Below are 27,772 nucleotides of genomic sequence, written 5' to 3' on the forward strand. Positions count from 1 at the left end.
GACACAAGCCTACTTGTTCCAAAGGTTTCATTCCCCTTTAACAATTTAAAATAATATTAAAAAGAATGAATTTAAACTCAAGCCCGGTGTACCCCACACAATCCATTGTGTTGGCTCAGTTGGTAGGGCGTCCGTCTCACAACCGGGAGGTCGGGGGTTCAAACCCCAACTGCGTCAGACCAAAAGACGTTAAAAGATGGGAGTTGCTGCTACCCTGTTTGGCGTTCAAAGGGATAGAGCCTCGTCGATCTGGCGCTGCACAGCGGTTGCCGGGCCCACGATCAATTGGGCAAAGCAAATTTTCGGAGTATTTCATTTCATGTCTATTTCGAACAATAAATCATGGATTTTCATTTTTTTTCATCCGATTTCAAAGGAATTGTACTAACATTTGATATATACGTTCCAACCTATAAAATCTGAATAGAGGTATGAATAATACAATAAAAACTAAAGTCTATTCTGAGCCTCCCCATAGGAATAAGAATGAAGTTCATTTCAAAGCGTAATGACATCATCATCGGCTGCGACTTGAAGCCAATTTTTGTTTTACTCCAACCACAAGGCTAGCAAAGCAGAATTGGATTTTATCATTTCTAGCATTATGCAGAACTTCTCGGAACTTTCATACATGTATCTAAAGCAAAATGCAATTTTTCAAGAAAATCAAATTTGCACAACTTCAAATACATCTTGATCATTACCAATTTTGCTTGGATTGAATCTGTATCAAGTTAACAGCACTGAACACTGCAAAATAAATATGCTGAACTTTGAAGGATGATAAAAACCATGTCCAAACCACTGATGTCAATCCAAGGGACAACCCCTTTCTCCAAAATAATCAAATACACCAATTTCATCAATAAATTAAAAGGTAGAAACTGGATAAATTGATAGCTGATACAGATGAGGTAGACTATTACCAAAGAATTTAATACAATAGAATTATCAAAAAGAGCCTCAAACCATAACAGAATTGCGATCAAAGATATCTGATCCACCAAACAACACAGACCATAATGTCTAATATTTTTATCAGAAGTTATTGCATAATACTTAAATGCTGTTTTATTATCAAAGAGAATATTTTGTGGTAAACGCCATTTGACATCTATGGTGGTTCTGGGACTGTCATGTGGAAATTCATGGGTTAAAATTTGCAGTATTTTCCAGGCTAAATAATAAATATTCTTATATCCAAACATGTCCTAGTGTCCTTTGACAAGTCATCAATCTACACTTTGCCACTCTTGACCTAGGTGTCTTAAATGGGTACCTTGTAAAATGCGATAGCCAATATCTTATACTTTGCAATTGAGTTAGAAAACACTTGTTGTGGAATGGTCCCTTGGGAGTGGAGAATGTGCATACATCGTGTCTAAGAATCTGATGACCGGGGCAATGGTATTTCTGTAAACAACTTCTAGTGATGTTCCGATGTATTAAGTGCTTATTGTTTTAATTGGGCGTTGTGGCGCGTTCCTTTAATCCAAGCTACATTGAGAAAGTTATATATTGATACAGAGAGATTCAAGCTCTAATCAAGTCTCTCGGATGGCGACAATTAGGTCGGCCCCAGACGTGAATAATCATATCTAAAACATGTCTGTAAAAAATGAATACTGAACTTGATTCCTTACACTTGATAAGTCACATAAACTTGAGATGCTTCTGACCATCAGCCCAACTCGTCGATGTCGAAATCGTCGTCGTCATCAAAGTCAGTCACCGAGACTAGGGAGCTTTTCCCGGTACCAGTTCCATTAGCTTTGGCTGAAAGAACAGAGCAAACAAGAAGGAAAATATTGAAAAGAACTGCGTTTCTTATGTAGCACTATGGTACATAGGCACTAACGTCCTTTGGCAAGGCATTTATTTACATTTGTCACTCTCCACCCATGTGTAGTATATGGGAACCAAGTCGGATGGAATTCCTTGAAAGTCCAAGAAGCTGATTACGATAGCTACGCCAAAGCAGTTAGAAAGATTTATTAAGTGCTATATAAATGTTGTATCATCCATATTATTATTATTATTATATCCCAATCATGGAGTTTTTGTGTAAATTCACTATTTGCAAACAGACAAAGGCATTGGTATTTCATGAACAATCAGACTATAAACTATAAACAAGTAAATATCACTCACCTTTTGATGAGCCCCACATACTGGTATTATATGTATTACTAGACATATCAGTATCATTGGATCTCTTCCCTGTCCTGGGTCTGGAGAGGAAAACAAGATTAAATACAGTACCAGTCACCATTCTTTGACTACCTGCTTACCTGTTTCACCAGAGAACAATAGATTCAGTGGACCGAATCTATTGTTCTCTGGTGAAATACAGTCAAAGAATTGTGACTGGTAGTGTGAAAAATTAAATACAAATATAATAGGGAAGAATGACAATAATTGAAACTATTGTACTAAAACCATACATATGTAGAGGCAGAGCTGACAATCTTAGAATTAAAACCATAATTTCAAGCTGTTCACAATGACATCATTCAGACTGGGGGAGGTTACTGCCTTTGATACATGTATGTAGAGTGTATACCTGTTGTAGGAATAACTGAGTACGCACAGGGTGAAAATTTGAAAGCAATTTCTTACGAAAATCTAATTAAAAAAAACCTGTCTGACTGCTCCTAATATTCTCTGATATATGTTCAGCTACAGGGGAAATATAAACAAGAGCTTGGGGTGAATTTACCACTTAAAAAACCACTATGAACCATTAAAACAAAAATAAGAGCCAATGAAATTCCCATAGGATCCACTGTAACCTGGAAGACTGTAGCATATTTTGGCAGGTGTGTGCAAAAAAGTAGCCCGGGGAAAAAAACCTAACAAATTATTAAAGTTACCCTTGATATGTTGGGATACTCACGCTGGTGTAGGGCTGGTTGGTTTCTGTGCAGAACCTGAGAAGCTATCACCCAATGAAGACACAGATAGACTTCCAGAATCATCAAAATCATCATCAAGACCAGCATCGGGGATCGTCTGAGGGATAGAGATAATGAAATTGAAATTTCAACAACAAAATTAATGATAATAAGAAAATGCATTTATATATATATTTATACCTATATCAGAGATGCCAACTTTTGGAAATCATAATTAGGGAGGATTTGCAACCGACAGCAAATTATGTGCGCGTAGCGCACATCTCGAGCGCGGAACGCTCGACCCTTGCGGCCGGGGTCGAGGGCCCGCCTTAGGGCCCTGGAAGCTCTGGGTTTCTAGATGCTCTCTGGTGTAATCTGACCCTTATTTTGGAGCATTTCACATGTTTTTAAAAAAACATTGTTCCCACTTTTTTGACATAAAAATAAAAATATCAAATATGCATTTTTACATGTAAAAAAAATGAGGGGACAATAGAAGAAAAGTACCTGTTCAACAATAATAATGAGGAATTATCCTCTTTATTATTATTAAAGCGCGGGTAACGTCTTCCTCCTCGCTGGTCCCTTGCTTGGTGAAATAAGTCAACAGGGTACTAGTGGAGCTCGAAGATCTCGTCTTCGCAATGTCCGTATGCGGTTTGCTCCCTACGTACTTCCGAATATCATCACGACCTCCGTGCTCAACTTTAATGTCCACGCTGCAAATTGTGCAAAATGCATGGTAGATTCCTCTTTCCGACTTCCGAATACACGGGTACTGGAGACTGTATTCAGTCTTATACTTCTGAGACCATTTCTTGGTCTTCTTTTGTTGATTTTCCGCATTTTCGTGTCAATATCAACCCATCAATACGCCGAAATCACACACCGATATTCCATCGCACGACTCGACAAATCCAGCGGCCGCGAGCGCACACGCCTCGCGAAGCTAGCCGGGCCTACCGGCCTGGTGCACAGTGGATTCCCGTTGGGCATATCACATGCACCAGCTTTTCGCTGCTCCTTATTTGTCTGCCTTTCACACAGAATTTAGTAGCAGCGAAACGTAATGGAGTTACTACATGCTAAAGTCAGCAGACGATACATGTACTTCCAATCCAATTTGATCAATGCAAAAAAATCATAATTTCGGGAGGATAAGGATGGTAATCGTAAGGGCGGGAGTTGGGATGAATTTTCGGGAGCCTCCCGATGAAATCGGGAGGGTTGGCATCTCTGCTATATGTATCTAAATATTATCTATTTAGAGTTGCAATATTGTTAATTACCCCGGCTTTAGCTTTACCTGCCTTCCAGCGATGAGTACATTCAAGGAATTTATCCTGCCAGGAACACAATCACCTCACCTGGGTTGAGTGCAGAACAATGTGGGTAAAATTCCCCTTACACAAGTCTTGGTTCAGTAGCTTCAAATTTGGAAGTACTTTGCGAAAGCATATCAGCAAAACCAGTGTTTAGTGTAAAGATCACCAAAGGGGGACAATTAAAGTGGACTTTATGAGCAGGTTTCTATTATACACACTTTAAATGGAGAAAGTATCAATGGGAAACCCAATTTGTGGTCTTCATAGACAGGTTGTCCATTATACAAGAGGTGGCTTAAATAATAATAATAATCCGCATTTATGTCGCGCTTAATACATCGGAACGACGTCTCTAAGCGCTTTACAGACATATTATTACCCCGGTCATCGGATCCTTGCATGCCCGCATACAATGTATGCACCTTCTCCACTCCCTGGGGAGCATTCCAACAAGAGTTCCAAGACTCAATTGCTAGGCATACTACATATAGGCTTTCACATCCTACCGGGTACCCATTTAACACCTGGGTGGAGAGTGGCAAAGTGTGGATTAACGCCTTGCCAAAGGACGCTAGGCCATGGTGGGATTCGAACACACGACCCTCTGATTACAAGGCGAGAATCAGAACCGCTACACCACGACGCTTCCATGCTTCCACGACGCTTAAGCAGGTTTGACCATACTCATGAATAGACCTACCGGTATCCTAGGAGTAGGGGATGGTGAGGGGGTCCGGGGAGCTGGCTGGGGTGGTTTTGCGCTACCGGCTCCTATGTCCACACCCCCGACTGGTTTATGACCCTTCTGCCGTCCACTCAGCTGCAGCTCAATACTCCTGGTCAAACTGGACACCATTTGACCCTGAAGGGGGGGGGGGTTAGAATGGATGAAGAATGTGAGTGGTGGTTATCTTGACTTTGTACTTCATGAATAATTGTTTCGTTTTTGCAGGTACCACCTCTTAAAAAGGATCATTTATTTGTTAAACAAGTAAGACAATTAGGAAATAATTATAAAAAAAAGAGAGTAAAATGTGGTAGGATGTGCATGCATATTACAAAACAGAACACAGCATGTAACAAAAAAGATATCTCCTTACACTTTTATATATTTCCTTTTCATACCTAATCATATTTTCAATACTTCCTTTTTTTTGAGGGGGGGGGGGCTATTAACCTCAACATCTTTAAATATACATTGTCTACAGAAGAATAAGCAAATGAGTAGCAAAAATATATAATGTATGGTCTATCATACTTTCCAAAAATAATGAAAGGCTATCCATAATTCATACAAACACATTAACAATGGTTTTATCAAAGGGTATGCAGAATAAATCTAATCTCCAGTACAAGAGTTTATTAGAGGACCCCAACGGAAGTTAATTGATGGTCCCCTTTGAAAGACCATACTTTCTTACCTGAGGCTGACGAACAGATGTTACGGGTTTAGAAGCTGGAGCAGGGGCGGGTTTAGCTTCCTCTAAATCACTGATATCTTCTGAATCCCACTCACTCTCATCGTCTTCATCATCACCCTAAAATAAATAACATTATAAGAACAGGGCCCCATCTTACAAATAGTTGCGATTGATCTGATCAACCACGACTATGAAAAGCCAGCAATGTCAACATCTAAAATGTATGTTTGTTCAAAATATTTTTCCAGATATGATGTACATTCATACATTCATTGTTTTCTTAAAAATTCATTGTCGCTTCTCATTATTTACGAAAGGGCATTGTGCAAATTTCCTGCAGAAAATATTATAACATTAATGGATTTCCATATAGCTGAGGTTGAACGGATCAATGGCAACTCTTTGAAGAAAAGCGCCTTGAATTGATTTGTTCATCTGGCCATCAGGGGGGTGTTTCACAAAGAGCCAAGTGTGGCTTAGAGTCATGTTTAAAGGCCGATGCGCACATGATACGTAACGCGCAATCTTATTGATTGGAAAGCAGTAGCACCCATCGTCTCAGCACGATATGACCAAGGCAGTGATGCATTTCATACAGCATGCAAACTGGGAATTTAGTACAACTCTCAAGTTACACTCAACACCATGTGAAACACCTCCAGAACCTTTAAAACCTGCAGAAGTGGAATTCCATACAATAATCAACCATCTTGTACATCTGAACCTCAATTTTTCTCCATTCCTAATTTACTAGATTAATTGCCATATCCATAATGATTCTGAAAGCATTACAACATTTCATATGAACTAAAAAACATGGAAGGATGGTCCCACACATGGGTGTTGGACATGTATATTTTATGGAAATGTCTTGTAGTATCAATCTGACTGAACATGGACTGTGGGGGCTGTTTCATAAAACGGTTCGTAAAGTTACAAATAATTTTACAAACAATGACTGTTGACCCTTTTTCTGTGCTAGACGATGCATCCCATGTAGCTGTTTTAGACCCGTATAAAGTCATGTGTAATTTTACAAACAGCTTTATGAAGTAGTACCCAGGTATAGTTGGGACATGTGTGTGAGTGTTTCTCATTCAAGTCGCGAGTCGTCCATTTTCTGTTCATTTGTGATTTTTTTTCTTTTAGAATGATATTAACGTGCTACCTTACCTCAGTATTACGATGATGAAACCCATTAGTGGCTGGTTGCCCATGAGCCGCTGGTCTCGGTGGGACATTGGGAGTCTTATAGTGCTCTTCTGCATCTTCTTCTTCTTCAAAACTTTCACTTTCTTCCTCTTCTTCACTCTCTTCTTCCTCCTCCTCCTCTTCACTTTCATCTTCAAATGATCTAGAAGATAAAACCACAATCAAATATAAAGATGCTTGGGTTTTCAAAGCCTACTAGAAAGTAAATTACATTATCATTTTTTTGGTTAATGTAGCGAAAGACACTACAACCCCTACTTCACTAAGTACAGTCCGCAGAAAAACCTTGCCAATATTCAGTCATTGAGTGGTCTTACATGGGTCTCCTTTCTGTGGAATGAGGGCTTACAGAAATGATGACATGTTTATCATAATAATAATACCATTAATATTGTCCATTGATATATTGCAGCTACTATAATTGCATATAGTCTACTGGGCTTGGTACTTGGTATCATATTATTAGCCTGGCTGGCTATAAAATACTAATGCGTTCAAGGAATTACTTTGAACCCTCTGTTTCAAAGTCTGGAAACTAATCCACTGGGCCACAATGCTCCACCATGTTTGTATTGTAAAGAATATATAGCAGGCTTTGAGATAACAATGACAGGAAATAACATAATTGGCTTGTGGAAGATTGACTACGAGAAAACAAAAATTATGTTATGAAATTAATTCAAATGATCAACTCAGGGAGGCAATTCATCAAGATTATCATCTGAAAAGTTCTCTGACTTTCCTTCATAAGCAAAGGTGTCAGACTGTTACTACAGTAACTGTTGGATAAAACATCCAACCAGTTCTTTCATGAAAAACTACCCAGATGTCTATGGGATAATACTCACACTCTGACATTGGATTTGGGGGTGTTGCCCTGCCCCTTGGAAGCCACGCCCTTGCCCCGCCCACTATTCAATGCCGGGCTCCGAGGGGCTACCGGTGGGCCAGACCTGACCTGACCAGGGGATAGCTTCTTGACGGCTGCCTGAGGCTGCTGCTTTGGTTGCTGTCTCTGTTTTTGCTGGTTCTTCTGCTGCTGAAGCTGTTTCCCGGTTGGTTTGCTCTTTGAGGATACCTTGTGTGATCGAGGAGGAGGAGTGACCGACTTCAGTCTCGGTTGGGGGGAGGCTGTTGAGCAAGAAAACAATACAAAACAGAAACATGATTCAAAATGTAGAAAAGGCCTAAAGATATCATATGAACAAAATATATAGAGTACAATGAAAATTACCTAATGATCCACATTAAAATACTATTATCACTTACTGGAAATGCATACTAATAAACCCTGAATGGAATCTTTAAATGTTCAAGAAAATTTTAAAGGGTCTAGTTATCTAATAGTCAAAGAGCTTCAAAACCCTACCAATATACCTGTATACAGAAATATTCACAACCCTACACAATGACTAGACCGGAAATATGTGACATGGAACCAACGTTCTATTTCCAGTGTCTTTTCAAATTGAACCTGGAAATTTAAATCAGTATTTACCCGAGCGGCCACCCTTGCCGACCGGTGATACACTCCTCCTGAGTTCTGCTGCCTTGCGATCTATCTCTCTCTTAAAACGCTCTCTGATGTCATAGAACTTGCTGTGTTGCTTGGCAAGCTGCTGACGTTCTTGCTTCAAGACTCTGATCTTATTCTCCAGAGACTGTGACGAGATACCTCTCATTCCCTAGATGGTGACACAGATGATTTGAATTTGATTTGGAATACGAAGCCCTCTAACATAAAGCTTACCAATTGATTGTAGGGGTGATTTCTATGATTGATTGCATTATTGTTGTGTATGATCAATCACAGAAATCAAAACAATGATTAATCACAAAGCTTTGTGTTAATAGTGCCCTGGTGAGCCTGCCCTAGTCAAAGGCCATGGGACCAATTAAATCTCTGACCACAGAAACATCTGGAATTCAACTTAGAAGGGATAAATTGATCTAAAAAAATTGTTTTGACTTTGGTGATTACTCCACTTATAGAAGGTTGAGTTATGCAGACTTGACTGTATTTTTGTAGAAAAGGTCAAGTCAAACAGAACCTACAAAAAAGATCATTTTAGGTAAAGGAGAGGTAATAATTTTTTTTCTGTATTGTGTGATCGGTGGAAAAACAGACGATAAAAGCTGTGGGGTTAAAATTGATACTGGCAATTCTTGTGGATAAAATCCTTTTTTTTTATACACACTGCACAGAATAAAGAGCTTGTTTAACATTTATAAGTCAGTATTACAACAATTGGTACAGTCATTCTGTTGGGACTGAAGAAGTAGCTTTGACATTTGACTGAGAGAGCATCAAAAATATAATTTGACTTATTCAAGCTTTAGTATACAGTGAAGCTTTATTTCATTGTAACAATTAAAGAAGAAATAAAACCCAAATCAATAGAATATAGCAAGAAGATGACCTGAGGCGATCGACTTAAACAATTATTAAACTTAATGCAAGTTTGACTAAGGCAAAGTTGACTGTACATGGGAGCATTATTTCAATATATCAAACAGAATAAAATAAAAGAAGAAAGAAGATTCTCACCTCAGGAACTCCTCTCTTTTCCATATTCTTCTGTAAGACACCAGTCAGTTCTTCTTTCAATCCTTCCATAATACGGTCTTTGTTTTTCGCAACTGTAAATTAGAACAAATTAATTATGCTTTTGAACGTCCAAGCTTCCTGTATGACCATCCACTCTGTAAAACATTTACATCAGTTTCTTCTTTATCTGGCAAGATATGGAGATACTAATTTAAAAACTGTACTTTTTTAAAATAATATTACTTGAATTGAAGGAGAATGGTCTAAGCATTCTTAAAATCTTTTTCACATTTCATTGCAGAAATTCAGTATTCTATTAAACAGGATCGTGCTCATCAAAAAGGTGGTAAAGGTTTTAATAAAGTATGATTGCTAACTTGGTTACACGTATATATCTTGATGCAGGAAATATGGGAATGATTTTATAAACTACAATGGAAAAATCAGCACAGAGATCAGAAAATACCAGTTTATTGACTTAATCTATAAGCAAACAAGAATACATTCTTGTAGAAAATTTCTTTTGAGTAAAATGGAATATCACAATCACATAAAAAAAGACACAAGGAGTATTAGGTCACAGTAACTACATAACAATAATTTCTTAAATGAAAAAAGCATAAAGATGTGAGAGTAGACTTGAAGAGGAAAAAGGTTTGCCCTTATATGTCAAATCAAATTTAACAATAATAAATCATCAAAAGGGTCCACAAGAGACAGGTAAGCAGGGAGCCTCATTTCATATCAACATACAATTTTAAAAGACCATTTATACAGGTACACACTTCAATTTGTTGGATTCACAATACGGTGCACCATCTATTGGTTGCAGCGGACAGGCCAAAATTCGCAATGCACCATGGGAAAAAGTCAAAATCTGTTGCGCGTGCCAGTACTTAAGTGAATGCATGCAATTATCCAACGCTATCCGAAGCGGCTCGACCGAATATGCTGTTTATTAGGGTCCAGGAGGTAGGGGGGAAACTTACCCGCATATTTCTTTGCAAAATTTAGACCATTTTTGGTGAATTCTTGCCATATGGTTTCCATTTTTGAAGCACTAGCACTGTGCACTGCCTGCGCCTGTGCGCAATGTCGACCCCAAAGTTACAAATTTGGCCTACTCGCTGCAACCGATAGATGGTGCACCATACTGTGAATCCACCGAATTTCGAACAGCATGATCAAATTTGTGCATGCACTTGATCACAATGAGCAACTTGTTGTATTGAGCCATTTTCTTGCCATTTTCTCTTTCTTTTTATAGCCATTTTGGGGTTGTTTTGTAGCCCTCATGAAAAACAGGGAGAAAACAGTGAATGATGTCCATTTAGATTTCTCCAGACATGAGCACATGAAACAGCAAAAAAAATAGCTTCAAGACGACAAATTTTGTCAGTTTGCACAACTTTGCTCACTATGGATAACCCTTCGGCGGCACACCCATCCTACAGAAAAAAAAACCCTCTTAAGGCGGTCTACCCACATGTATTGAGTTGATCTTGAGGTTGATGTCCATTCATCCCATCTAGCTCATCATCATCTATATCTGATCAGAGAAAGAAGGGGGAAAACCAACTAATATACAAACACAAATCAACCAAAGCAGATAAATATATTAGCTGATAATATTAAATAATGACATTAACATGCTATAAACCATGACAAATTTCCAAGAGAGTAAATAAGGAGTTTATTGATGGCATGCCACCACAAGTTCAGCACAAAATTGGGTTGGGTACTTGGGTTTGGTAAAAATATCATAAATGTAAAATTAGCATACAAGTAATAAAATGGAATAGTTGCAGATGGATTCAATTGCATGAATAAAAGAAGACATGCACCTTAATTCATTTCCTGCTATGCATCATGTAATACATAATATATTCCTGACTTGTCGAAAAGTAGTGAAATGGGGCAAACTGACCCTGTATGTTTGCCATGGTGACATCTCACAAATCATGTAACTTAGAGATCAGATATAGACATGCATTTTATTACATTAACCTAAATAAATATAGAAGTTTTGTATCCTTTGTTAATTGCAGTTAACTGAAAAATGTACCATTTCTAAACTACTCGTTTGATAAATATAATCTTTACATTTGTACTTCTTGGCTTCCATTAATGAACACCGCCACTGACTGAAGCGCATATTTCATATGCTAAAATATAAAGAGTGCTAGTAACTTCACAATTTCTAAAATAATCATTATTTCAAACCTCAGTAAAAAAAAGAAAGAAAGATAGTCTAGCAATGGCAAAATGCAACACAATCATTAAAAGTAATAGTAAAAATATGTGTACATGTATGTGGAAAAGTTAGGCAAAGTGTTAGTATTAAAAAGGGAAATGTGTAAGAACTGTACGATGTTAGGAGGTGGAGTGTAATTGTTAAAATGAGCAAAAATCTCATAGAAATGGAATGGGTTAGTAAAATCCCCAAAACCTCATATCCATGTAAAAAAATAAAATAAAAAAACATCCCAGTGGGTGTAAATCACTGCCAAATGACTTCTTCAAAAAACATTTTCAAAATGATCCCTGAAAGTCATTCCAACTTTTGAGTTGCTCTACATTTTTTCAAATTGTATTTATGTAATTACATTGTACAATTTTTGTATGTTTTTATGGCCAAATAAATAATAATAATAATAATAACATGGAAATTTTATATTCATATACAGGTATTCTATTTCAGGTTTCCAGATAAAACATGCAACAAATAAATAAACAAATAAAATATGTAAAATAAACAAATGCAGCATGTTTAAAATTCCCCATGGATATTGCATTGGTTTGAATTTAAGCTACTTGCAACTCTGATAATTAATTCAAATGGAAGATTCATCTGCAAAATGCAAGAAATTGAAACCAACTTTAGAAATCATGAAAGTTAAAATCCCTAAAGTTGCAAAAAAGTTGTCCATGAAAAATAAACAATATTTTTGTAAATTTGATAAAGAACTCCTAATTTCTCTGAAAAAAACTTTGATATTTTTTTCTCATTGTTACTGTAAATTTTTGCGATATTCTTTTTTCCATTAGAGGGTTGTACTAAAAAATATTTCCTCAGATGCACGTATGTCTAATTTTTTATCCCTCTCAGGCTCTATAAAGTCTTATGAGTTCGTTTTTTTCAGTTAGTATTAGAATCTACAATCTAAAAGAAGTAAAAGGTAATAAGCAGATCTCTGATAAGCATTAATCATCCTGCTGGTTATTGGAGGTCACTGGTTAAGTCTTCCCAAATTAATTTTGTTACAACAAGAGGGGGCGCCATGCTGACCTGATTCGGGAAGATTGTAAGACGGATGCGTGCCAGTCAGCCATGATTCCGACTCTTGTAAGACACGTGATAAGGTATCCATTCCTTCAATGGAATTCTCTGTTTCATATCAGGAGCATCGATACCATCATCATCATCATCATGAAATAAGGTAATGACAGGATTGATTGAAATAGACAGAACATGAGGAATTGGATGAGTTGAAATTAACATGATATAATAGTATGGATCAACTCACATTAGACATTACATAATAATCATTCCAATTTTAAGATTATCCACCAAAGAAAGGATGTATTTACCATATTTTTATGTTATTCATTTCATTCTGAAACATGAAAGACTTGTGAAATAAGCAACAAGGACCTTATGATAATAGAGATACGAGCAGAAACAAGCCATATTGTCTTGAGATCATACAAGATTAAAAATATGGAATAATAATAAGACACTGCAGCATTTACAGATCCATTTGTCCCAAAATTTGAATTCATCTAATTATGTTAAATTACTAGAATTTTTCGAGAATACTAGGCTACTCAATTATGCACTCCGTGAATTTTCATTTCTGCAATTTTTCCAGAACTTTCTACACGATATTCAAATTTTTGTAATGTATTTCTTAAAACACTATTCTATATACCAACAAATTCAACGTCATGTAAAACTCTATAATAGTAAATTTATACGCATTGGTTTATCATGTCTCCAAAGTTTACTAGAATATTAATTGGTTATTGGACATTTCTTTTCAAAAAATATTTGTTTACTTTCACTGTTGTTGCGGATATGATTTACATCAAATATTTCACTGTTAATGTTTATATATTATTTTTTACTTTGTAAATCTTTCTCAATTCAGCCCTGGCTGCGATGAAATGATAATAAAACCTTCAATTCAATTCAAATTATAAATCAAGACAATTAATTAAGAGAGAACTAAACACAAACTGCCAACAGTAAGTGGTGATTTGTGAATTTGAGGACTTATTGCAGCAAATAATGTATGGAGTACTGCAGTGAATGTTTCATATTCATTTTTTCTCTGAGCAGTTGGTCGACTTTTTACTTCTCAGATTGTCTAATAATGCATGGGCTAAACCCATTAGTTTTTCATTATCTAATTTGGTCTACACTTCACTTGGGCTGATACCCACTTAGTGTAATTCTCATTTAGTCTAATGCCCAAATGGTCTTATTCTACTTCATCTACTCATTATTTTATAGTTTTTCAAATGAAAATTTGATTCATACGCAGTTCATCTAATCATGTGGACTAAGAAGTATTAGACCGATTACATGTAGATTTTAGACAAACTGAACAAAGCCTAACTGGAATTTAGAAATAATGGCAAATGAGCTTAATGGCAATTAGACCTAAGGATTAGTAGATGAACTGGTCAGAGACAATCTAGGACATGTGGGATGAGACATAACTGAAACTAGACAAAGTGGGTGTAGACCAATCGGCAAGTTACTTAATGAACATGTACAGGTATATGTCATATGAAATGTGAAAATGAATCAATGTCATTACTAAACATGAGATACTTTCTAAATGAGGTTTATTCTGAGGTGGTTGGTGATCATATGAAAATCAGATGGTGGTGTCTTTGCATTGTTTGAAGATGATTTATGGATTGTGAATTAATCTGAAGCAGACAGTATGAATGTGCTTTCACAAGGCAACACAACAATAGTCATAGCGTCTGCAAGTCTGCTGCCTATTTACATGTGAAGCTGTGCTGACCTGAAACAATATCTAAAATCACTTTGGCAAATTCCTTTTCAATACTCTGTGAATTTGGTGATTTTATATGACCGGAATACCCATTACCACATCATTCTGAGAAAATTATAATTTTGATTGTGATGTTACGTTATAATTATACAAATTTGATAAGCAATTCTGATTGTTCAACAACTGATTTTAGTTCCTATTATGTCCTGGGTAAAAAAGAATCCTGTATAAAATACACAGAGAAACTTAATGTCATACAAGGAAATTTATTGTCATTAAAGAAAATGACATATCATATTAATTCTATTTCTATGAAATAGAGCCTCAAATAAGTTATTGAAACCTGTCAAAAGTTTAGGGATTGCAAACCATTTTGTATTTAATTCGGAGTCTAAGTCTGAAGAAAGTACAATCTTTATCAAGGACACCATGCAGGAGAATAAAAATGAAAGAAATAAAACTAATTAGAAAGAGAACAATCTAAAACAATCAATGTCTATGATAACATGCACATTCCTAATTGTGAAAACAAGCCAAAATGCAAAAATAATCCTTTGGAAGTTCAACATATCACTTCACGGACCACATACATGTTACTACATAACACAATGAAAGCCCTAAATCCGGGATATTTATAAAAGTCCCTGCTTAAAAAGACACATGACTCCTAACATCGCATGTGTCAACTTGTGAAACGATGCATGATGCACAAAAGCGGCAAGCCATGCAAAAACATGTGAGAAACTAATCAGTAACAATAACCCATGCAACAAGAAGAGACAGAAAAGGAACATAATTGAGATCTGAGAAGTGCACTCACCCTGCCCGGTATCCATCTCTTCGTCTGATTCTGGTTCCATCGGGGACGGGGTTGGTATCTTCATTCTCGTCGGAGGGGATGACCGAGGTTCTACTACCTCATAGTGTTTGGACTAGGAAGAAAGTGGGGCAGGAGGAAGAAATATAAATATGTGAAATTAAAGCCTCTCTTAAAGACAAATGAATGTGGTTGCATTAAACACAGATCTCATAAGAAAGCCTGTAAACACAAGTTTAACTGTCAACTTATTATTGTAGATCTTGATCTGGGTCCCATAAGGTTAATAGCGATTGATCGTATGCAGAATGCTTGATTTTCACGATTGATTGTACATCGTAGTCAATGGAATCAATCGTAGAAAAATGTTCTACGATCATTGCTAACCTTTGTGTTACGGGGCCCAGGTACAGTTACATGAACTGAACTTTGTGCAATCTAAGCAGGAAATTAATCACACTGAAGATTGCCAACACAGGAAAGCAGATGTGGGACAGTGTATTATCATGAGCCAGTTTACAGTTACCTCATGGACAAGTTTGTACAAATGACATTTCCTTTCTAATAGGTTAGGCAAATTCAAAAGGTTTACGTAAGCATTTTGATACAACAGGATACAGAAATTGCTAAGTCCAGGGGCCCGTAACACAAAACTTAGCAATGATCGTAGTACATTTTTCTACAATTGATTGCATAGACTACAATGTACAATCACTTGTGAAAATCAAGCATACGATCAATTGCAAACCTTTGTGTTACGGGACCCAGTTGACTAGAATAGCATATCAATCTTCCATTTCTACTTCGAATGCATAGCATGCTACTCTTACAGTGTACTAGGCCAAGTGCAAAATACCATTTGCTATAAAATGGATGCATCGTTGTTTTCCAGTGGATCTAATGAAAAGCACAATTCAAAAGAATATATGAACGAAAAAAAAATCAAGGTTGATGCTTATCTAATTCAATATCACAGCACCATGCCATTTGAACTCAAACGACCTTCTTCTGACCTTCTTCTGATCATGCACAATATGGAACTAGAAACTGGCTTATTGGTTGGAATATGACCCAAATATTTGGCTAGAATGCCATGCTTATTTTGTCAGTTTTTTCAATGGATTTCATTGGATTCTGTTTGAGACCATTTTCAGATCGTTACCATGATCAAGTATTCCCCCGAGTAGCCGTGTTTGGAGGAAAAACAATAAAAACCTGTGCATCAAATCATGATCAAATTTTGTTTTAATGGTCTGATGCACAGGTTTCCCATCGTTATATCCTCCAACATGGCTGCTTTTGACATGAACACTCTCCGGGCATTTATTCTTAAATTTCGCAAATCCCTCCAGAGTGTTGGTCATTATTATTCAAGGTTATTTTGTTATTTGATGACATATTGCTCTCACAATGGCGCTTTCTGTTCTCAAAATCTAATTTTCTCTAAAAACATTGTGTCTCCTTCCCATACAGCATTACTGATCTCACACAAACATATATCAAATGGGGAGAATACCAAACCTCCCCTTTTGGCACTTCATTCCATTCTTCTAATTTTATTAATGCAAGTGTTAAACCTAAATCCTCAAATTCTTCGTCTTGATACTTACAGCTTTGACTTTCAATTCTTTAATCTTTTCCTCTTTGCCTTTGAGCTGTCTTTCATAATCCTTGTTTTTCTAATGAAAAGAAACAAAAGGAAGAACACAAAATATCTGTTGATTGAGGGAGAGAGCATATGGCTAATCATTTTATATCATTTTTATATCATGATGTATCTACACACCAAAAATTATGAAAATCTGTCCAATATTTTTGATTCATCACATGTAAACCAAGTCAGTGAATGACAGATGTTCAAAAAATGGACAGAAGAAAGACTGACATACAGATTGAGCACTTTGGCTCTTATTTTGAAGCATAGTTAAACTTTAGGCCACAGTCTCTATACTACAATTATCGGAAGCTGAAAACATCAACATTTTGTTTACATTGTAATATATTTTGGGGGGTTTACCTTGTTGTTTCCCAATGCTGTAATGGTGAAGAAAACTATTTTAGTTATCATTTCCAGACAGTTATGAATGATTTGGGTGTCAATTGAGCTGGAGCTGGTACATAAAGCTCTCTCTTAGATATATTTGTGTCACAAGAGGCTATCCAAAGTTAAATCACAAAATAGAACTCAGATTAACAGTAAACCTAAGATCAGGATATGAGCCTTTAACTACCTTTAACTTTGCCTAATTTAGAACTACAAATTCACCTTTAAAAGATCCTGAATTTTAGTTATTACTCCTAAACATTTATAAATGATTCAAATTTCAAAATAGTTGATAGATTGAAACCTGTACCGTTCGAGACTTGTTGTAACAAGTGGCTTTCCATATTTAAACCACAACTTTAGACCAGAGTTTAGATTCAATCCAACTTCAGAAAATAAGCATTTAGCTTCCCCTTCTTGAGAACTACAATCTTACCTTTAGGAGATCCTGGAGCTGTTTCTGATACTTGGCTCCTTTCTTGTCTCCTCCTTCTCTTTCTATATCAAGAAGTTCTTTAGTCTGTTTTAACAACGCTTTCAATTCCTTCACTTCTTCTTTATAAGATGATTTCATTTCCTTCTGTTTCTTCTTCCACTCATCCTCCTTCGTCTTCAGGTCGTTCACCATCTTCGTTTGGACTGTTGAAATCTTTAAAATGGATATAAAACAGTGTGAGATTGAAAACCCTTGTAAGATCCCATCCAGTGCCAGGAGAGTGCTTGTATAGCACTTTGGTATCCCCTACAACTGAACATGGCCATGAATTTTGTGCATATTCTCTTAGGGGGGACCCCAGTGAAGTGGTCCACCTGCCCTCCCCCAATCAGTTATATTGGGACGAGAGACCTACGGGTCATAGTGATTCAATTCGCTTTTCGCCTTCCGGGCACAGGTGACGCCAAACAATTACTACAACTAATAAAGAGGAATTGCAAGAACATGCAATCAATTCCAAATCAAGTATAAGTCAAGAAATCAAATTTAAATCCTTTGTGTAATCACAAATTTTATTGATTTGCGTAAAATGCAAATCAGCTTTCATGTTACGCCTGTTACGCTTCATTTTGGTACAAGGCTTGATTTGCAATTGATTTTAAGTTTCTTGCAATATCCTAGTAGAAATACTCACCTCTGTGTGGAGTTCCTCTTTTAATCTGTTCATCTCTTTCTCTTGTTTTTTACTTCGTCGTTTATATTCCTCCAGTTCATCCTCATCTACTATCTTACCTAGCATTGATTGTTTACCTACAGGGACAGATCACAAAATGGTATCATTATTACTTATACTGTAGTGTGCTGTTCCCATTAGGTCCAAAGAGCTTACAACAAAATTATATTGTATGCAATTATGTAATCTTACATGTACATCTACAAACTGCTGAAAATGGGGATTTTTAATGTCTTTCTAAATGGAGCAAAATAGGGACAAATGTTTAAAAAAAAGCTGATTACTGCAAGGAATTTAATGGAATCACAGATGTCTAGATCAGAAGAATGTTTCATGAACCATCTTGTCAGTGATTTTCACTGACAAATTTGCTCCCAGCCAATCAGATACAAGGATTTCAGTAGCTTATAACAAACAGTCAGTAAAAATCACTGATAACTGTTTCATGATGTGCTCCCCTGGACATCAACAAGGGTGAAAGACACACCACTATGCTTTCAATTGTATTACAAGCATAGATTGTAGAAGGCACGTTCATTATACAAGGTACATGTATAGCTAAGAAAAGGTTGATTACAAGGTAGCAAAAGAATATACAGGGGCTATTTTAAGTTGTTTGAATTTCAAGATTCTATCAAATAGATCACCATTGGTTTCAATGTTCATCATAATTTAGAATGGATAGAAGCAGAAATACAGCCCTTGTGCAGAAAATACTTTTTTCCCACCACCATAATACTATGCTCTTCAATAGATCCCCCATATTTGCTATTGCATTTCTTTGTCAAACAGTTAATGTTATTCTTTTATATGTTCAAGCCAATTAGACAATTCTTGTGGAATGGAAAAAGATAAACTGGAAAATAAAGGAGAAATACTCACCAAGTTTGGATTGGATATTTTCCAGAGCAGATTGGGAAGACGTGTACTTATCATGCATCTCTTTCAGCTCCTTCATAAACATATTCTGCATCTTTTCCATTTCAACCTTAAAATATACCAGATAAAGATATTATATAATGTTTATTACAATGTTTCTAAGCACATTACCCCAGCTTTAGCACAGCTATCTTGATCAGGTGACTGGTCTATGATACTATATTATAATACAATACTATATTGTAATATATAACAATTTATGTAAACTTGATACATATTCAATAGAAAATAATAATCATTAAAAAAATATAGTATTTTACATTTTCTTGTTCATCATAGTACTACTCATTATAAAAAAAAAACATAAAAAAGATTAATAAAAATGTGCATGAGATTGAAAGAAAACTGCACATTGCATTCATTTAACCCCTTAAATCCCAAACACAACCACACTTTCAAGTGTTTCAAATAAGTTTTTTACATATATAGCTTACATCAACTTGCAAAATGGATGAACAAAACTTCAAACAAATTCCAGATATACAAACAAATGAAATTAGAATATTTTCCAACTTTTCGTCATTTTCCTTCCTTCAAATTGCTAACTCAAATAAAAAAAAATTAGCACATAGAATCCAGTACATCAGACAGTGTTTTGCTAGTGTTCATTCTGTAGTACAAATCAAAATCGAAAAAATGACAAAGCACTGCATACAGATTTTCACCTTAAAATCAAAACTCACTAGCCAGAAGTGATTGATCTGCCAAGGAAAACAATATAAATATAAAATAATATTTTTCTCTTAACATATACACAATGGAAGGCAGAAACAGGCTGGGTGATTTTTTATTTCAGTTTTAATGCCACAATCTTCCTCCAATGACATTTACTAATTGATTCAAAATGAGTGGATCAGTGATAAAATTTTGCAAAAAAGAAGAAAATAAATTGCTTAAGAGAAAAAATTAATACCGTGAAACTAAAAATAGAAGGTCACTTATGTCTGAAAATAATTAATCATTCAAATCTTTTCAGAAATAATTCAGTTTCTGCAAATATTTTTAACAACCATAAAGAAAGAGAGAGAGAGAGAGAGTAAAAAAAGATTAAGAGAAGACCATGATTTCCAATCCGACTACAAAACCAATATAATGTTGGGACTTCATTAAAAAAACACAAGTGATAAATACAAAGATATGTTTACCTTTTGAAAATTCAACTGTTCATGTTTCCATCTCTCTAGTTCCTTCCGATGTTGCTCTTCTAGTTTCTCTGTTTCTCCTTGGTTCTATTTAGTTAATATGCAACGTTACAAATAGTTTATATTCATATTAATTATAATCACACTTTTCCATGATGCTCGAGTCATAGAGGCCTTTTAGGTGATTTTTCTGCAATGTATTAAAAAGTCTTCTCTAACATCTTTTATTTATTTCTTATTTTCTTATGCACCTTTAGCAGTCTGGAGAGTAGAATTTGTGCTTTACCACGTTGCTTTATTTATTATTATCATTTTGAAAAGCTTGCACCACAATCTTTAATGACTCTTTATCTCTAATCTTTTAAAGCTAAATTTCAAATGCCAAGTCAATGATTTCAAGTTACAAGCATATTCCTAGAAAAGATTATAAATGAAATCTAGACCAAATGGAACACAATAATAAATATTTTTTTGTTTTATTGATTATCTTATTATGAGAGATTATGGCTGGTAAAATAAACATCAGTGAATTATGTTGCAGGCAACCAGCAAAGACATTAATTGCAATTTGTTTAACCAACCTACCTGGGGGATGTTTCATAAAGCTCTGCGTAAGTTAAGAGCAACTTTCAGAACGACTGGTGAACCCTTCTTACGCGCTAAACCATCGCCAATGAACATTAATGGTGAATATCATTTAGGCCTAGGGTCTACCATAAGAAAGGATCACCAGTCGTTCTTAAAGTCGCTCTTAACTAATACGAACAGCTTTATGAAACACCTGCCAGATATGTCATTTCACCATCATGCTTACCTGTTTTTGTTGGAGTGCTAACTTGATTTGTTCTTGCGCTCTGTCTCTCTCCTCCGCTACTTGTGATTCTGAGAATTTTAATCTCTCCCGGAGTTCATCTAGTTCTTTCTCTAACTTTTCACTCACTTCATCCATCTTCAGAAATATAAACAAAATGTGTAATTTAGAGGGGTGAAATAAATTTTGCAACTGATTCACCTTGTTGTGGTGATGGTAGTCATTTTACCTGATTGCTATTAAAGAATGTATACCTTATAGGAAGTAACCAGAGGACCAAGTGGACCAATGGATTTGGAACTTCTCTGAGGGACCTGGTAATGAGGATGAATGCCTTACCAAGGGGCATTAGCACTCAGACTAAAAATTAATCCTTAATCACCACATCATGAGAACATAGCTCTACCAAATAAGCTTTTAACACTTTACAAATTCATACCCTTTACTATAAGTTGCTGGTCAAAGTCCACGCCTTGCCTTTGCTACATCATAGAATTTTCAATTACTGAAAGGGTCAAGCCAAAATGTCTGGGCTAATTTAGCACTGCTTCTAGGAGCAAAAGGCATGGGCCACGTCCGGACCAGACGTAGAGCAGAGAATTACTGAAAGCGAGCAGCGTTAAATCCAGGACCAAGTTTCTTGCATGGTTACAGGTCACTTGATAACTGCGTGGAATACTAAGCTTTTCCCATGCTACCCGCCAGTCAGCTGCGGGTGTGTGTAGTAACCATACTCCCTTTTAAACGAATTCTTTGAAAGGGTCCTAGCAAAAGAAGCAGAGTTTACTTATGGAGCAAGTCTTGCTGGAATGTCAACTACCATGACAACTGTGATAATTCTGCTTCCTGATTGGCTCCTGCAATGACAGTTGACATTCTAGCAAGAGTTTCTATCATAGCAACTTTTGATGAAATGGGGGCCTGGGGAGCCTTTCATGAAACAAAGATTCAGTGTTATAAGCTACTGAAATCCTTGCATCTGATTGGCTCAGAGCAAATTAGTCAATGAAAATCAATGATTATTTCATGAAACATTTCTATGAAGTGAAAGGATTACTGGAAGGGTTATTGGAGTACTAATTTTTTTTTCAAAATGATCACAAATCTGGTGACCTTCCACCTCTCACTTCCTCCACTTCCAATGTAACGGAATTCTAATAATGTGCAGGTTTAGCTCACCTTTCTAGCAGTGATGTTATCATCAGCCTGCGGAGGTCTTGGTGTAAACTCTGGATGCTTGCGTTGCACATGAGATTGGAGGTAGGCTAGGTTAAAGAAGGCCTTCTGGCAGTACATGCACTGTAATGCAAAAGTTTACCAATTGTCAATGTCATGTCAGAACTGTTTAAACAAATAGCAAGAAGCACACATGGCAATAAACAATGAAGACAAGTGCTTCAACATCCCATGACTTGTTTGGTCTATACAGTATGCTATGGCTGAAACAGGTGAAATATACATGCTGGAAAATGAGAATCATACTAAAGTTTCATCTAACTTTCCAATCTTATAAAAATGTATTGGCTATTGAAACTTTTTCAAACAGCTCATTCCCTGTGAAAAATTATGTAACATTATATACATATCTCACACCCTATCTCAGTAAGATTTTTAGTTTTCTTTAAACAGACCTTTTGGGCACATATCTTATATATTGAGAGACTGGATATCAGAAAGTTACATACAGTACAAAAATCATATCCAAAAATTGTCAGCCCTTTTGACCTTAAGCGAAGAGTATTTGAGAATCTCATTCACTAATTATTCATTAATTTCAAAATTAGATCAAATGCGGTCTATAGCACCTTGGACCTACAGATAGCAGCACTTATAAATGCAGACTATTCTGGTCATCGACCTTTCATTAATTCTTTTTTTTTTTTTTGGGGGGGGGGGGGGTAACATCATTTGCTTATAGTCCACCCAAACAATTTTTTCTCATTAACACTATTTCCAATATTATAAGTTTAATCCTTGAATCTATTTGAATCACCTTATGATAATTATTAGCTGTAGCTTGGATGAGGCTCTGTTGGTTTTTGAGTAGTTTCTTCCTCTTGTGTGACTCCTGTTTGACCTTCTGTAGCTCCTCCCCTAATCTAGAAAGCTCCATCTTGGTTGCTTCATGGTCAACATGAAGCTGCTGAACCCTCTCTTCTGCTATGCTTGTATTATGAGCCATCACCTCCTGAGAATGCTATGGAACAATGGAGGAATATCTTATCATTATATGCCCCATGGAGTGGAGAGTGTACATCATACACAAGCTAACCTTAAAGGAATCCCATGAAAGGAGTTATCACAGTCCATCACCTCCTGAGAATACTACAGAGGTGAAGGAACAACGGGGAATAATGACGAATGAATACTCCCCATGGAGTGAAGAATGTACATCATATGCAGGCTAACCTTAAATGATTATAACAGGAGATATTATGGGACATCATCTCTTTATATCCTATGGATGAGAAATGACAAAGGAGGGAATAATGGAAAATGAATACTCCCCAGGAAGTTGAGAATGTGCGCCATATGCAAATACAATGAAAACTTACATTAATCTGATATCAGGAAATATTGCAAAATTTATTTTGAGTGCTTGAAAGTGCCAGATACTATTTTTTTCTCTCTCTCTTTTGTTGGGAGAAATTGTACTGTTCCAATTTTCAAACCATTTTTAAAGTAAAAAACAACAGACTAAATAAGATAAAATTGGATGTCATGGCAGGCATGAAACGTTCAAGTCTTTGGACATGATAAGAACAAGTATACACTTACAAGAAGATACTGAATAATGAGTTGGGCAAGCTTGAAGACTGTCACAAAGTTCTGATCAACCATCCTGGTATCGACCTCTCTCTCAATGTCGCAGAACGTGATACCCATAATAGAATCTTGTAAACTACTCACATCCAGATCCCTCATGATACGGTCCACATCGATGGATGCTGGATGGAAGCAATCAATAACAAGATCGTTATCATTTCACTTTCTGCTATCATTTTGTTCAGGAAAATTTCTTAGTGGTGGCATGTTAAATTTTGTTTTATCTGTGTTGCATGATTAAAGATTAAACAGGTAAAGAGGATCTAGAATCTTGTAGGGAAGACACATACAAATATGTTTCATGGAGGGAAGATCGTATTTCTCATCTGTTGTTGTTTTGATTAATTTTTTTTCTTTGGGGCATGATCTGATTATCATTTTGGTTTTGCTTTGTCCTTCTTTTTCAAGGATAAACATTTTCATTCTATTCCCAATTATACACTCTATGCAAATATTATAGGGAATATTTCTGTTCTCATGGTCCTGTAGAGTATATTGTGAAGGGTACAAGACTATAATACTTATGAGAAATAGCTTATTATATCATCAACATGGTGTTTCAGAAGCCTTAAGATATTCAGGAGTAGATTCTTTAGTGGAGCAAATAAAACATGAGTGTGTTCAGTTTACAGAAGGTTAAGATACACTCTTATGATCTTTTTCTGGTTCTTCGCCAAGCTTGATTACAGGACACCTGAAATGTTTTTTTGTTTTTTTAATTAAGCATGTTCATTATAAAACTTACCAATTTTCTTCCAGTCAATCCTCTCATTGCGGCTCCTGAACATAAATCCTTGCATTCCATTTCCAGGCACAGGACCGACATGCGGCTGAGCCCCACTGCCCGCTGCGTAACCATTGGTGTAGCCTTGGGGTAGACCCCCTCTTGGTGAAGGCATAAAGGGCATGTTAATACTCATTGTCCCATGGATGAATGAAACTGGTAGTGGTCAATTCTGGACATAAATAAAAAAAAATATATAAAAAACAGAATAAGGAGTAAGGTCAAACCGATCGCGATCGCATGCGATGTTTTGAAATCGGCCGTGAATAATACGTGTGAGAAAAAGATACTGGCCCGAAATCACAAATTTTGAGGATAACCGGAGGATGGAAACGGAGTGAAATACGGGTGTAGAGTAAGATATTAAGTCAATCATCTTTTTCGTTATTATTTTTACGATTATTATGATTGCCATCCCACCTTTGTGACTCGGTATATCCGAAATGGTTCAAGGTCTCGATGTTCGGGTAGGTGGAGCGGAGTGTAGCGGTAGTGAAGTGGAGCCTGCACGAGCATCGCCCGAGGTAGCATGAATGGCATGCTGTCTGAAATAATGCATTCTTAATTGCCACAATCTCACCCCCCCCCCACGTCTCTTTCTACTTCTAGCTCTAACTTTTATTTAGCTGATGGCGCTTACAAAATGATGTCACAATGCAGGCTTTTCGTGTCACCGCGATCTTTTCTTTATTTTTTTTCTTTAAATTTTTTATAGATGCAGAGTGGCGATACCAGTCCAATGGGAGGAGCTGAGTGATCAGTGAAAGCCTGAACTTTCTGAAGAGTAAAGTCTAAACTAAAAAAAAGTAAAGATAACACGAAAGGAGATAACACACAGATAACAGACGGTTTTCAGAATACCGATTTTGGTTAGGGGCATGTTAAATCAGAGATATAACATGATATTTAACACCAAAGTTAACACGATTTTCAGAATACCGCCCAAGTTGCACAGCCACATTCAAAGACGACGCCAGACGTCGCGTCAGGCTCTCTTCATCGGAGCAGCTCACAAAGCGCCGCAGGCCGGCCGGCCTGTCTGGCAGCAGGCGCTGGGTACCGTAGTCTCGCTGGACAAAAACTGCTCTACAAAACTAACGTTTTTGAAGAAGTTTATTTCATTATTTTTTAATATATATTAGATTTTTAACTCTATAAAATATCTTACCATTATTAATAGGCCGACGTCCTCATGAAAACATATCTTTCTTTCTATTTCAGTTTAAATTATCGCCGTTAATAGTAAACAAAGGTCCCCTTCTTTCAAAAGCGTCGGTGACAATCGCAGGAATTTTTGTGTTTCTAAGGGAGCGCCCTCTCTTGTTGAATCAAAATATTTTGGGGAATTCTAATTTTCTGAAAATCATTTGCTGCAATTTGTAAAAGAAAGTAAAGAAAAGGACACCGAAATTCGGGTTGAATTTAAGATATAAATTTAGAAAATATACACATTTCCTCAGAATCGCGTTCTGAAAGATGTTTCCTTTGACGACTGGGAAATGGGGGCATTGAACATTATAAGGAGTACCGGTAATACATACACACCCCTTTGTTTCTCATTCAAAATATCCACGTTTTGAATCGGGATTAATGTTGTGTTTATTCAAAATCGACATTGAACACACCCAAAGAAGCATTGTCAACATGATAGAGCATAGCCATACATCATATTAAATGATCGCTCCGTAGTATTATGTTGGATCTGTTATTTTTTTTGTTACGTTCCATACTTCCTGGATTTTTGACATGTATAAATGAAGCCAAACAAATTCAAGAAGTGAGGTGTGGGAAATACAAATAATGAATCCGATATATTTTGGCAAATAATTTCTTTACTTGCTGGAAAGAAAACTTGCAAAAAATTGTTTGCTCTCTCTCTCTCTCTCCTCCTTCCACCTTCTTCTCATCCCATTCGCTCTTCTTTCCTTATATCTCCCCTTTCCATTGCCCGAGCTCCTTCTTTTCTTTTCATATATGTATCTTCCAAATCTCACTCCATTCTTAACAATTTCCCCTTTAGTTCATTAAACAATCATTCATCTCTCACTCTTCTGCTCCCTTCTATCTATCTATCCTATTCCTTTTCCTTAAATTTTTCTTCCATTTCTCTCTAACTTCCTCTTCTCTCTATAAGTTTATAAATGTATCTTCCAAAACGCACTCCATTCTTTGAACTATTTCCTTCAGTTCATTCGAGGATCATTATGTTATCTATCATTCTTCTTGTTCCCTCCCTTCTCTTTGTCCATCCTCTTCTCTCTTTATAATATATATACGGGTATCTTCCAAAACGCACTCCATTCTAAACCATTCCCCCAAGTTCATTCACGGACTATTAATCTCACTCTTCTGCCGTTTGTTCCCCCACTTTACCCCTAACTTGTATCTCCCTCCCTTTCTTTCTCTCTCATCTCCCCCACCCCGAACAATTTCCCCCCTATGTCTCAATCTCTCTTTTCACCTCTCCCATTTCTTCCTCTGGTACTACAGAACAAATTTTACAAACTACAAAACAAATTTCAACATTTTAAATGCTTTTATTGTAACAAGAACAGAAATTACTTGTCGTACCAAGCATCAGGTGTGGCGGCATTTCATGAAACAAATATTCACTGATTTTCACTGACCAATGTTATAAGCTACCAAATTCCTTGTATCTGATTGGCTCTGAGCAAATAAGAAAGCAAAAAGCACTGAGTATTTGTTTCATGTAACACTCCCCATGTTTCTCTCCTAAAAAAAGATTGTTCTGTATGAAGGATCAAAATATAAATAATTTTCATGTTTGTCACTACATGGGAAGATGC

The 27,772-nt window shown here is 36.3% G+C and overlaps 1 protein-coding gene across 2 annotated transcripts; it reads right to left on the reverse strand.

Moving 5' to 3' along the window:
- Positions 1-26,269, reverse strand: LOC129279086 (cilium assembly protein DZIP1L-like). Of its 2 annotated transcripts, XM_054915199.2 has the most exons (23): positions 26,134-26,268; positions 24,927-25,137; positions 24,134-24,303; positions 23,349-23,552; positions 22,535-22,654; positions 21,359-21,493; positions 20,548-20,631; positions 19,346-19,451; positions 18,425-18,540; positions 17,731-17,943; positions 16,861-16,929; positions 15,254-15,365; positions 12,693-12,791; positions 10,890-10,952; positions 9,404-9,495; positions 8,354-8,540; positions 7,704-7,986; positions 6,817-6,997; positions 5,644-5,760; positions 4,923-5,084; positions 2,897-3,012; positions 2,152-2,231; positions 1-1,776 (listed from the first exon to the last, which is right to left on the reverse strand). In XM_054915199.2, the coding sequence occupies exons 2-23, from the start codon at positions 25,099-25,101 to the stop codon at positions 1,682-1,684; spliced, it is 2,979 nt and encodes a 992-aa protein (XP_054771174.2). In that variant the 5' UTR covers positions 25,102-25,137; positions 26,134-26,268; the 3' UTR covers positions 1-1,681. The 2 variants fall into 2 exon arrangements, with proteins under 2 accessions (XP_054771174.2, XP_054771175.2); XM_054915200.2 differs by lacking the exon at positions 12,693-12,791 and having other exon boundaries at positions 26,134-26,269.
- Positions 26,270-27,772: the final 1,503 nt, after the last annotated feature.

Source organism: Lytechinus pictus, chromosome 16, assembly GCF_037042905.1.
Source record: "Lytechinus pictus isolate F3 Inbred chromosome 16, Lp3.0, whole genome shotgun sequence".
NCBI classification, from domain to species: domain Eukaryota; kingdom Metazoa; phylum Echinodermata; class Echinoidea; order Temnopleuroida; family Toxopneustidae; genus Lytechinus; species Lytechinus pictus.

What these genes read in the sequence shown, in the direction of transcription:
- LOC129279086 (XM_054915199.2), bottom strand. Translation starts at nt 25,101, where the DNA reads ATGAGTATTAACATGCCCTTTATGCCTTCACCAAGAGGGGGTCTACCC. An exon ending in AGAGATGGATACCGGGCAGG is followed by an intron (nt 12,792 to 15,253) that starts GTGAGTGCACTT and finishes GATATGAAACAG; the next exon opens with AGAATTCCATTGAAGGAATG. An exon ending in TTCATCATCGTAATACTGAG is followed by an intron (nt 5,761 to 6,816) that starts GTAAGGTAGCAC and finishes TATTTATTTTAG; the next exon opens with GGTGATGATGAAGACGATGA.